The sequence below is a fragment of the Neopelma chrysocephalum genome, unplaced genomic scaffold, assembly GCF_003984885.1.
Source record: "Neopelma chrysocephalum unplaced genomic scaffold, ASM398488v2 Primary Assembly neopelma1_75, whole genome shotgun sequence".
NCBI classification, from domain to species: Eukaryota; Metazoa; Chordata; class Aves; order Passeriformes; family Pipridae; genus Neopelma; species Neopelma chrysocephalum.
Genome location: NW_020897736.1, coordinates 2,779,553 through 2,791,958, shown reverse-complemented (window position 1 = coordinate 2,791,958; position 12,406 = coordinate 2,779,553). Strand labels below are relative to the sequence as shown.

General features: G+C 38.8%; 2 protein-coding genes across 18 annotated transcripts in view; both read right to left on the bottom strand.

The window, feature by feature from the left end:
* The window catches only part of MYO5C (myosin VC), a 31,067-nt gene extending 25,383 nt beyond the window's left edge, over nucleotides 1-5,684 (bottom strand). Inside the window, exons 1-6 of the mRNA XM_027688697.1 lie at nucleotides 5,623-5,684; nucleotides 3,171-3,281; nucleotides 2,165-2,330; nucleotides 1,750-1,894; nucleotides 1,180-1,336; nucleotides 482-625 (exon numbers count right to left, since the gene is read on the bottom strand). Of these exons, the coding sequence (XP_027544498.1) occupies nucleotides 482-625; nucleotides 1,180-1,336; nucleotides 1,750-1,894; nucleotides 2,165-2,330; nucleotides 3,171-3,281; nucleotides 5,623-5,649 (750 nt within the window). The 5' untranslated portion in view covers nucleotides 5,650-5,684. The remainder of the gene's footprint in view (nucleotides 1-481; nucleotides 626-1,179; nucleotides 1,337-1,749; nucleotides 1,895-2,164; nucleotides 2,331-3,170; nucleotides 3,282-5,622) is intronic.
* An 805-nt stretch (nucleotides 5,685-6,489) lies between these two features.
* The window catches only part of MYO5A (myosin VA), a 97,911-nt gene continuing 91,994 nt past the window's right edge, over nucleotides 6,490-12,406 (bottom strand). For all 17 annotated transcript variants that reach the window (XM_027688651.1, XM_027688635.1, XM_027688638.1 and 14 more), the window contains 3 exons: nucleotides 12,201-12,375; nucleotides 10,766-10,846; nucleotides 6,490-9,848 (listed from right to left, as the gene is read on the bottom strand). In XM_027688651.1, the coding sequence (XP_027544452.1) occupies nucleotides 9,696-9,848; nucleotides 10,766-10,846; nucleotides 12,201-12,375 (409 nt within the window). In that variant the 3' untranslated portion in view covers nucleotides 6,490-9,695. The remainder of the gene's footprint in view (nucleotides 9,849-10,765; nucleotides 10,847-12,200; nucleotides 12,376-12,406) is intronic.

Below are 12,406 nucleotides of genomic sequence, written 5' to 3'. Positions count from 1 at the left end.
AAAAGTTGCAATTCTATTAATAAAGAAACCTTTGTGAAAACAGTTTTATAAAATTAAATGCTTTGTTTAGGATATCATCACAATTATGCCCTGACCCTGCAGTGAGTCACATGCAATAAGCCCTGGTCTTATAAATTTTCAGCCAGTTTTTTACCAAGACTCTCTCTGCCCTACATATGCTGCTCCTTCCCAGATACAATTGGCACGTGTTACTGTTGTGACAGCATGTTACAGATTTCTCAAATACTTCTTGCACTTATCTCAGGGAATTGTCCCTGAGACAGATCCTTCACTTAACAGAAGGAAGAACATGGAGTAAAATAGTTTCTTTTTATAAATAATATAATCTCCTGTTAAAAAATAAATCAAATGCTGATTAGACATACTATTCAGAACTTCACATAATATTTTCTATATGAAACCAGTATAGTGCTTTTGTAGCTATACTGACAATGACTATTTTAAACTTTATTTTACCCACCTGAAAGACAACTCTGGATTTCTCAAGCAGGTATGTTCTCATGTTAGCTCCAATGATTTGGCAACTCTGATCAAAACTGATTTCAGTGTATTTTCCAAATCGACTGCTATTATCATTCCGTGTGGTTTTTGCATTGCCAACAGCCTACAAAAATTATAAACTTTAATGATTTGATTTACGTGGGTCTCTCATAAGAATAACTTTGCCAAAACTTGACTCAACTGCAAGTTTCTAAAATCAAAGGTGCTCAGGGATCAATCTCAGCACTGAGTTGTGTTACTGAAATTTTGAGGCCCAAAATTGAAGACAAACCTCAAGTCAAACAGTATAATGTTACATAAACCGAGAATTAGAGAAAGTATGTTTTTCCACTATAAGGAACCTTAGCTGGTTTCTATTCCAACTAATAAAAACAAACAAACAACTTGTTCAATATTGTTTTCTCATGATGTGTCTGTGGCCAGACAGCACTCTGGAGGCAAACTAGTGCCTCCAAAGGGTCACTGGTAACTCGGACAGGACCTTCCTGAAGCTGACTACCTCTGTCCATCAGTACTACTCAGAGGCCAAACTTCTAAATTAGATATCTAACTCAAGCAGATAAAACATCCCTAAAGACTTCAAACAAAGATTTCCAGCAGCCCATGGAATTCTTTCCTTGATGAGTACAGGCTTGACAGACACCCTCTGAAACTCACCTCTGTTATTGGATTGGATGCCAATACTTTATCCTCCACGTGTGCATTGCTGCTTGACTTGCTCACAGTGGCAAAGTACCTCATAGTGTATCTTGCAGACACAGTCTTTCCAGCTCCTGATTCCCCGCTGACTATAATAGACTGATTTTTGTTATTTCTAGAACCAAATAATCAGACAGTTTAAATCAGACAGTTCAAATCAGACGTGTCTAAAATCATGTATAAATGTAGGAATTATACACTTGAAACAAATGTTTGAAATCACAGCTGTGGCCAACTCTCATATATCCATCTTTCATCTATTCTTCTCTTACACCAGTTGTAATCTCTAGGTTGGTGTCATTGCTATTCACTGAGCTAAGTCAGTGTTTTACCCCCCATCAAGAATGAAAATAGCTATGAAGTCTAGAAATTCCTCAGCTGGTTAAGGAATTTGTCCTCCTTTAGTTAAGCCACCTATTCAAAGGTATTCTTAATAACCAGTGGCACATACACAGTTAAATTAAATGACAATGAACACTGACACTAGATTTCAAGTGTTATTTATGTAAATTAAACAACATACTGAACCTTGCCATTTGCTTGTATGCTTCTTCTGCCACAGCAAATATATGTGGATCCATGTCCCCCATGTTTTGCCCACTATATGCATGGATAATAGCATCTCCATATATTGGCAACTCTTTATAGGGGTTTATTGCAACCAAAATTATTCCTACAACCAAGGGTGCAAAACAAAAATAAAACACAGGTTAGTTAAATGAAATGCTCATTTTTGGCAACAACACTTAAACTGATACAAAGCAGCAATATTTTATAAACTAGGTAGGAGATGCTGATCAACAAACAAGTCTATGCTCATACATAAAACCAGTTAACATGAGTTAAAACATACTTGAGGAAAATATTACTCACATCATATTGAAAACTAACCCAAGATATTTTTTTAAATTTTTTTTTAAATATTGCATTTTACTTTGCTTACCACTATATGTGTAGATAAGTTTGGACTCCACAAAACGAACTTTGAGATTGTGTAGAACAGCTGGTTCATGGAGATAACTGAGTGCAGTGAGATCATTTTCACCAACAAGTATGTCAGGATTTCGTAGGGGTGGCAAAGCAGCTGGATCAACAGGGTAATTCAGTTCCTGTCAACAAAAATGACTTGAAACATCATAAAATGCATTATGTTTGCATAAACAGGAATTCATTTTTGACCTTTACACAAAGTTACAGAGTTGACAGAGCACTATTTGATCTATTTCATCGATTCCATACATCCCACTGAACTTGGGGGACTTGGAGCTCTTTGTTGCTCATGAAAAAGAAAGTTACATTCTCTTTATTTACATTATTTTTGTATTGAAATCTGTAAAAATGGTAAACACGTTTAGCTCTCTAAACACATGCATATTTCAAGTACAGATAAAAGCAGCAGACCAGCTGCAACTGAATGAAAGCAAACACCTGGTCAGAACTCAAGGCACCTCCATAACAATCCTTACTTGCAACAATTCAGTTTTCTTTACACAAAGATTAACACTAACTTCTGTTTCTTTCAACAAATCCATTTAATCATTCATTTAATACTTCTCTTTATGGAACAGGAATGCAGGAATACAGAAATGCTGTTTTCAAAATATTAAATCTGTAAAGAACTTGGATACTAAAATACATAAGGCAACAACTTTAGGGAAGAAAAAAGTACCAGCTAGCTCTGTGAGGATAACTGGTTTCCTTCAACTTAAGATGAGTTTCAGGGATTGTTTCAAAAGTGATCTTTGAGGTATGTGCTATATACTTATGTTATACAGATAGTAGAATTGCACTCCTCATATTTTTGGGTAGAAGCTGTTTACTGTACAAATTTCAATATGGTAAAAAAAGAAAATATGGACATGTTATTTAGATCTCATAATGATGAGTCCTATATTTCCACATAAATATATTTCAGCAAACCCCACAATAATTCAGGCTTTTCTCCTTACAGTTCCATCTTCTAATTGCACATGGAGAGAACGGTCTCCAGCTTTGTAGTTTTTTGTGATTTCTGCAGACTGCCAAACTTCTTCATTATCAGGGATCCAAACCCTATTGTACTAAAACAGACAAACAAGATAATAGTTAGCTCAGCTATTATCGTGACATTTGAATGTAAATATGCTGTTCAAATCATCTAGTTCTCCTTTGCTGAAGGTAAAATGCTGAAACATAAGCAAACTCTTCAAATGTTCTGCCTGAGAAGCTATCAGAAACAGCACTTCTTAAAAGGACATAACACAGCTGTAAACCTCAGTAAGTAGGGAATTACTCCAGTGATGTGGAGTGTGTCCTCATCCTGACAGGGTTTGACAAAGCGATCTCATCCATCCCTACTCACACAAGCAACCACAATGTATAATCTTTCAGCATCTTTATGTTTTGACAGCCAGAACCCTTCATTTAATTCCCTTACCTTCGCTATATTCACGGTCAGTTTAAACTGTCTAAATAAACCCATGAGAACTGCTGCAGCTGCTTGCTTGAAAAATTAACATTAGTCAAGGATTTCATGGAGTGTTAGCAGACCCACAGATACCTTGGGGACTCATATACCTTCTCATTTTGGTGCTGCAACTGTTGGTTTTAGCACAAGTGACTTTTTTCCTCTCTTAATTTGGGATAAGCCTCGGAAGCTCCAGTAGATCCTCAGAACATGAGGGTCTCTGCCCCAAGACCCCCCACTGAATGATGGTGGGTGCCCACAGAGGTCCCTACAAACTGCACTGTACAACAGCAGCCTTCTTAATTCTTATTCCCAAGGATCAACACCAAACAATTTAGGGTAAGAGGGACTTTTGCAGGGACGTTCTGCAACTTAGCTTGTGTTGCTCAGTGACTTCTCCAGGCGAGTTTTCAGGATCCCTGAGGACAGAAACTGATCTTTCTAGTCAGCTATATGCCAAACTGGTTTGCACATCAGGTGATGATCAACCGAAACCTCAGCCTCTTCCATGATACCTCTTTGCTGATGCTTTCAGCAGGATTGCATTTTTTCATGCAATATCCAAAATCACAAGGACATTTTCTAAACAACCCCAAACCCCTATGATGTCAATGTTTTTGTCTATCCCACCAAAAGAGATAAAAGCCCAGCTTCACAAATATCTATTTAATGGCCAAATGAAAAACATGGCTAAACTAGTTTTGAGTTTTCCATGTGTACCTAAGTGTAAATTTTCTTTTTGTGTCATTCCTATGGTATGTTGACTTCCTGGTGTACAAAAATGCTTGTTAAATTGAATTCTTTCACAGAATCAGAGAATATGCTGAGTTGCAAACGACCCACAAGGATCATTGAGTCCAACTCTTAGCCCTGCAGGACCCTACCCAACAGTCACACCTTGTGCCTGAGAGTATCGTCCAAACATTTGGAACTCCGTCAGGCTTGGTGTTGTGACCACTTCTCTGGAGAGACTGTTCCAGCACCCAACCACCCTCTGGGTGGCTGTTGTTTTATTTATTTGCTGCTATGCAAGTTGGAATATCACCACCAAACAGCCTCGGGGGCACACAGTGTGTTCCCATGCAAGAAGGTGAACTGCACGGACGAGAAAGAGAGGGAAAACAACGTGACAAAAGCACTGATTCTTCAGAAAAGGCTCCCGGAGTTGCAGGAGCCTCCACTGGCAAATGCACCCAGCCTACAAAGCTGGCTGTCTCCAAACCCTGCCTCACAGGTAAACAGAAGGGAGTTTGCTCATTCCCGTGTCGGGTTACACCCGCGCTCCTTCCTCCCTTCAGCTCCCTGACATTATTCCAGTGAAAACCGCCGTTTGTTCTTCCAGCGGCTCCGAGTGCGGCACCGACACTAAGAATGAGCAGCCGGGCAGCACCGGGCTCAATGGGAGCTTGTTACGGCAGCTGCTGTTGCAACAGAAAGAGACGTGGGCTTATAAATCACTAACATATCCATGTCGGTTTTGCTATTTAAAGCTAAGCAAACAAATTATACGCCACGACACTCCGGCGACTTACAGGAAAAGCGGGGAAAGTTGTGCAAAAACTTCAGCAGGTGCACCAAGGAGGAAAAAAAAAAAAATCTTTGTTTCGAGGCCAAGTTCTGCCACACACATTCAATATTTGCCCAACAGAAAGCGCAGCACTCCGAAACTGAGCGCCCAGGGGAAGGGCTTTGTTAAACCTTAAAGTTGCCTAACCGCTGGCTAGCACAGCAGAGACCTACTCCTGAAGGCCAAGAGTCTCAGAAAAAGGTGTGTTTTCCTCAACAAAGGAGTATTTCTCCCCGGTGCCCTGGGATCTGCGGGACGGTCCCAGTCAGCGAGCCCGGACAGCCACAGGCGGCCCCGCGCTTTACCCACGGTCCCCACAGGGCTCGACCCGCTCCCGCCGGAACTCGGCACGGCCGACCCGCCCCGCTGCCCCCCGCGCCCCGCTCACCTGCGTGTAGAGCTCGGCCAGCGCCATGGGGACTGCGGGTTCCGCAGGTGGCCGCGGTCCGGCCCCGGCCCCCGCCCCGGGGCGTGGGGAGCGGCCCGGCCCCGCTCCCGGCCGGCCCCGCCCGCCTCAGCGCCCTCAGCGCCCGCTCACCCTGCGGGGCCTCGTCCCGCGGCCACCGCCCGAGTCTGACTGGGCTGTACCTACAGTGGAGCTGAGCGACACTCCCAGGTACCGCGCTGGCACAGCTGGCACCCGGAATACACCTTTAGGGAGCGGGAATAATGTCCCTTCCGACCGCCAGAGGGGTCCCGAGGGGAGCAGTCCGGACCCAGCAGAGAAAAGCAACAGAAACATTGATCATCTTCCTACAAGGAGTTTCTTTAGCAAACTTGGAATAAAATAGACAACTCTGAATGCATTCAAGTAAGCTGAAGGCACTAACCGGTATTACATCGAAATACCCTTTTTGAGGAAGAAGATTTGAATAACCACAGAGCCGGGTTTTGGCAGGTGGCCCCCGAGCCCTCCTTGCCTGGCACCAAAGGAGCTTTCACGGCACAGAATGTAATGTCTCAGTGAAGGACAAATCTTATTTCAGTAGCAGGTAATATTAGGTGACAAAATATCATAACAGAAACGAGCTACGTCGAACAAAGTATTTTGCAATACGCACAGCAGTTTATGGCACACTGCTGCTATCTGGGTGTGTATTTACACATCCTCAGATTTTAACCAACTCCCCTGGCAGTCAACACCAAGCCTGCCATGGAGGTAGAGGGAACCTTGTGACTGTCTGGGGACTATACCAGCACACAGCTCAGGAACTACCAACCAACCAACCAACCAAAAAAATTCCAAAGCAAATCGTACAGTTGTACTTTTATTTGGACATTTTCCAGTGATAGCTATTAGGCTACAGTTTTTATGATGCATACATTTACTAAGTACAACATCAGACACTACAACAGATCAGAGCTCAGGTCATTCTGACAAGGTTTTGTTTTTTCATCTATGTACTGTAGTGGCATCGAGTGAAAACCTATGTTTAAAGGCTTTTATTTATCACATGAAGTATCAGCATCTTAAAAAACCCAAGTGTTTACTCATAGTTTTAGTATGGTATTTGAAATGTGTTCAGTTTAAATCACAAACTACGTATAGACTTTCAAATTGCAAATGCTGGTGTTTCCAAGTTGGGAACAAATGTTACCGGATAGCAATCCACTTTCAACAAAGAAGTTGATCTTATTTTTTTTCTGTGATAGAATAGATTAATCACATTTAACAGACTTAAGCACTTTCATGATCCATCCCAGACTGAAGTGTGAGAAGTAATTTTTCAAAATTTGGATAGAAGACTGTATCCTAAACATCAGAATAAAATTATCACTGGAATAAAAATACACCAAACTGAATGAGGTAATTATTGTGCAAAATCTCTAGAATAACTGTATATAATTCTAAGGGGTCACTGACAAGTATTTTTCCAGCATCTGATAAAATCTATCATCTCAATAGATAATAAATTAAAATATAAAAGATATGTCCACATTAAAAGAGCATAACAATGATTCAAAGGAAAAAAAAGTTGTTAAAATAATTCTGCATTATATTCCATGGTTAAAGGGATTTTAGTCCTAAGGTGAAAGATATATTATACACTGACACTAAAATTTTACTTCTGAAAAGTGCATGTAAAATACTGCCATGTAAAATGTTAGATGAATTACCAACTACACATCTATTCCAACTCAAAAATATTTTCCTTTAAAACATGTCAAGCAGCATATACTTTTAATGTGATATAAAAGTAATACCAGTCAAACCACTGAGTTTAAGGATAATACCTATAAATTACTAACCACTACTTTTTTAAGGAAACAATACAATAAGGCTTTTTACAGGTAAACAAACTTAAAAAATAAACAAAAATACATTTAGGCATACATTTTAAACACTTAAACGCTTAAGTAGTGGATACATTTCCTGATCTACAGTATGAACATACTGTTATGCCAATTGTTTGTTTTTCAATAGGAGAAAAAAAATTTGTAGGTCAGCATGTTCTCTTGTATTTTCTTTCCTAACCCTGTCACTGGGTGAGAAGGCTTTCCTATTACATTCTCCCAAGTACAGTACCCCTAACAGTCTGAAAACTACCTTACACCTTATTTGGAGCCACGTAACAGTAGCCGTAGTTTCAGAAATCAAGTAGTATTTTTAAAAAGAGTGTTTGGTATATACCATGCAGAGGAAAACAAACTCAATCGTTTAGCAAAGATCATTCAAAACATTTTTGCAATGCAGTCGTAGCTTCTTGGAAGTACTGGCATGATCCATCAAATGTAATGTGGGCTGTACATATTTGAAAATAAGATGACATGAGCATCTTAAAATGATACTGACAAACTTTAGGCTGTCTTGACTTCTGATTTTAGCAACCATACAAACAGCATGTCTGCCTCTCAAGTAAAACAAAACTGAAATGTTTCAGTCTGCTTAACAGCAAATCTTTTTTTCTGTGAATTTGCAGGCAAACAGATTAGTACCAAACAGTCTAACGGTGTACCTCTCAATTATTTATCAATATTCTAGATGAAATTAATGTTAATGCTAAGATGATAATTAATATACTACATTAAAAATATTGCACAATGCAATTGAGCAATGTGTGTGGCTTTTTTTTTTTACATGTATATTTGAGCCATACACCACAGAACTGGATCCTTAAGCAAGGCTTCTGCTGCACATTGTGAAATGTGAATTCTGTATAGCAGATCCAAGATGTGTGAGACAGAAAAATCTTTCCAGTAAGATGTGCAATATCCAAAATAACTCAGTCTCTCATTATGAACCCTGGATTTCCAACCATTAAATCAGCACGAATCATAGTCAAACGACAGCATCATAGTCAGAAACTACTTAACATTCTTGTTAGTCAACCTTTCAAAGAATGAGAGCCTTGGGCTACTGCAGAAATTTCCCATTAAAGTTTTTCCTCTCAAATTCCAGTGTGAAAGAAGACTTTTTATTTAAGTGGCAACAAACTAAAAGAGATTATACTCAAAATACACACAGTCGACTCTGGGGTCTACAAATAAAGAACAACATGTGACAGACTATATAATCTAAATAAATACTAAAATCATTGCTGACTTCTGATCATTTGCTTCAAGATTCTGTATTTTTAGCTAACTACTTTCAAAAATAACTAGTTTAAAAATAACGAAACATATAATTTCCAGTGTGCTACTTGTGCTTAGTTACCATTTTCCTCTACAGGTGTTATTTGATAGCATGTGCAAAAATCCAGTTAAAATAACAGACTGCTAGAGACTGTAAATAAGGTTGACAACAAAAAATGAAGTATCTTATTTTTAGTGCTTAGTATGATACTGTCGTACATTTGAAAGAACAGAAGAATATGCAGCAGCGATTTAGTATGTTTGGTAAACCACAGTGCTAACAAATGAACACCTAAGTTATAGCATATAGTGAGCTGTAAGACTTATTATCACTACAATTTATGTCAAACTGACATAAATGAGGAAGTGGTTTAAGAAATAATTTTATATATTGCCAGTTTGTGTTTTTCCATTCCAGTTTTTACAAATTAAATGTAACAGGCTCCCAAGTGACTGTGTATTCTACTACAAAATGCCTTACTTTCAAGTCTTCCACGTTCAGGACTGTGACTGTCCCTGTTGGTCCCTGCCTATGAGAAGATTACATATGGAGTTTAATTTACACTATTTAAATATATTACTAAAGATCTAAAAACGTCTCTAGACAGCTGAAGACACAATTTTTGTCCAAGCCTGATCTCCATACTCTGGAAATGTATGAATCAGTGAAGTCCTCATAAATGCAATGACTGAGCACAAATGCACATCTTTCTCTTAGCCTTCAGTCTGTGGTGCTGTTGTGCAGTTTTCCAGCTACCTTAACTACAGATCTGGGCTTACATAGGCTGTTTGTTCAGAAAATGTGTTTTTAGTGGCTCACTATGTTTTAACAAGTAAAGATATCAGGCAACCGGTTCTCCATTTAACACTGACGGTACATCCTTGGGATCAGACACGTGATATGAAGCCCAGGCCCAAGCTGGCTGGGATCTGAATGGTTTCTAATGCCAGAGAGGATGGATTAAAGGGAAAAGTAACAGGAAAGATGTGTTTAGCATCCATGAGCAACTGAGGAGAGTCCTTCCTGTCTCGCAGACGCACCTGCAAAGATAAGAAAGTGATTACATTATCACTTAGCCACCTCATTGATAATAATCATCTTGGAAAGAGGGAGTATTTCAGCTGTGCTCAGATACGTGTGTGTACAAACACACCACTCCACAGTAACTTGAGCCAACACATTTGCAAGAATTGTGACATTAAACTGTAGTTACTTTCATTGGCTTTAGTTCTGCATATCTCCCCCTTACAATGCAATCTGAAAGTGTTCAGATTCCCTGCAAAAGGAAGATTTTGCCCAGTATCTGGTAACGGTGTCTATTCAGTAAGTGATCTATTCAGTAAGTAACTTTAATTCAGGAATTAAAGTTTTATGTCAGTTCTACCTTCCCAATTTCCCTTATCCTGCTGGAAATGTAATTCAACTTCTAACAGACCAGAAAGATCATATTTGTTTCCTTTATTTTGCTCTACTGCCTGCTTTTCTTTGGAGTTTTCAAAACTTTTCATTTTCAGCAATATATATAAAACCAGAAGGGGTACATTAAGATCTCTGGTATGAACACAGGCCTCAGTTTTCAAAGCAGTTGGAACTTCTCTTGAAGATACAGGTCTGACTAAAGTAAATTTGCATATATAAATGTTACCACTTGAAAAGTTGGCATACATGTGTATTTACATACACAAAGGTGTATAAGCACAAAAACCTCTCACCTTCCAAAACCCTCATACATATGACAGAGAAACTAACATTTTCATGCAAGTCTGGAGGCAGTAACTTGTGACTGCTTAAAATTTTAAGGCTGACATCACCTTTTTGACAGAGTTAAAAAGCAACAGCTAAAAAGCATAGTTTAATTCATAATCCTGAATGTATTTCAGGATGCGAGCTATTTTGGCTCATCAGAGGTTTTCACAGAAATAATCAAATGATTTTTGATGAAAAGATATAGACATACCTGTATTGTACGTATAAATGATACCAAGACTCTCTCTTCAAACTCATTAACTGGAGTATACAAATTCAGAACTTTTACAATCTGTGAAGAAGAACAATCACTATTAGGTTCATTTTACTGCTCACTCAACAGATGCATCCATGGTTATGAATAATATAGTTTTAAAATTAGCTATTTGAAAAATAAAATTATTTACAAGTATCTGTTATTTTTTGCTTTATTGATTCATACAGAATTCCATCACCTGCTCAATGCTACGTTATACAACTGCCTCCTTCAGAACATGTGTACTTCTGAGGTAAAAACTCTAAATTTTTACAAATGTGAGGAAAATATCAAAGGATGGAAAAATCACATGAGAATTACCTGATTGTGTTTCTAGCCCACCCCCCTCCCCAGAAACATGATGTATTTCTCACCCTAATTTTGACACTGTAATTATGACCTTCTGCGGTCTTACAACTTCACTGTTCTTCAAGAGTGAGCTATTTCTCTAAAAAGAGGGCTAAAAACACCAAAGGCAAGAACTGCATCACAAAGACTTTAAATAATAATAATATGGGCTAAACGCGTAAAACCTATTAAAAATTCTCTTTGTTTTTTTACCATTCTCTTTTTTAAAAACCAAAACACTCTGAACACTTTGTTAAAAAGTTAAAACGCTTCAAGCACATGGAATTCTAACTTCTTATTCAGTAGAAAATTAGGAGATTTTCCAGTAATGTGAATTACTAAATCAAAACGGCTGTATCAATGCAACTGCTCGTGCTGACAGCATTATGAAAAAAATAGAGAAATTTCTTCCTTTTCTTGGTGAGAATTGCTCACTAAGCATCAAAGATGCTTGGATCCCTTTATTCCTGTACAAGCTGTATGCAAATGTAGCATGGTTTAAAAAAAAAAGTGCAACTTATTTGTACAAAATCTATGCTTTCTTAAGTAGAAGTCTGCTTACAGAGATACACAGGGTTCAGCCTTCTGAGGCTAATAGGTACAGTAACTTAACACTTTTGTTTGCAGACTTGGAGACAACAGCTCTGTTTGAATTGTCCATTAACTTGACTGGACACTAACTCTGATGGCAGAAAGATCATTTCCTAGTATCCCAGGCAGAGCTGTCTGGACTACAGAGATGTCTTTGAATGAAGAGTTTTCTCAGAGGATTTTCACAAACAGAGATTATGTCTGGTACTACACCCTGAACACTCTATTGAGCTTCCTCTCATTTGTTCTAAACTTATCTTGAATATCACATGTCAAAAGGGTCTGGTCCCTTTTTAATCCCTCCAACGCAATTGTTTCAGTTGCACTAATGCAAAACGAAGTAAGAAGCCTCCAATTCACGTGTGACAGCAGTGTTGGCAGGCAACAGCAACACCAACAGAGCAGAGCTGCTCAAGAGTGACAGCAGGACAGACAATGAGAGTTTCCTTACCTGGGCAGTAGTCAGTGCATTGCACATTGAACAAATGGCTTCTGCATCTTCATCCGTTTTCTTTTTTACTTGCAACAACTGTGCAGCCTGGATGAGGGGTTCCAGTGTTTCTTTAGCCCCACTATTCATCAAATTTTTATCACGTAGCCATTCTTCCAGTTGACTCACATTGTATCTGTACAAAGAGGTAAGAGTATCAAGACATA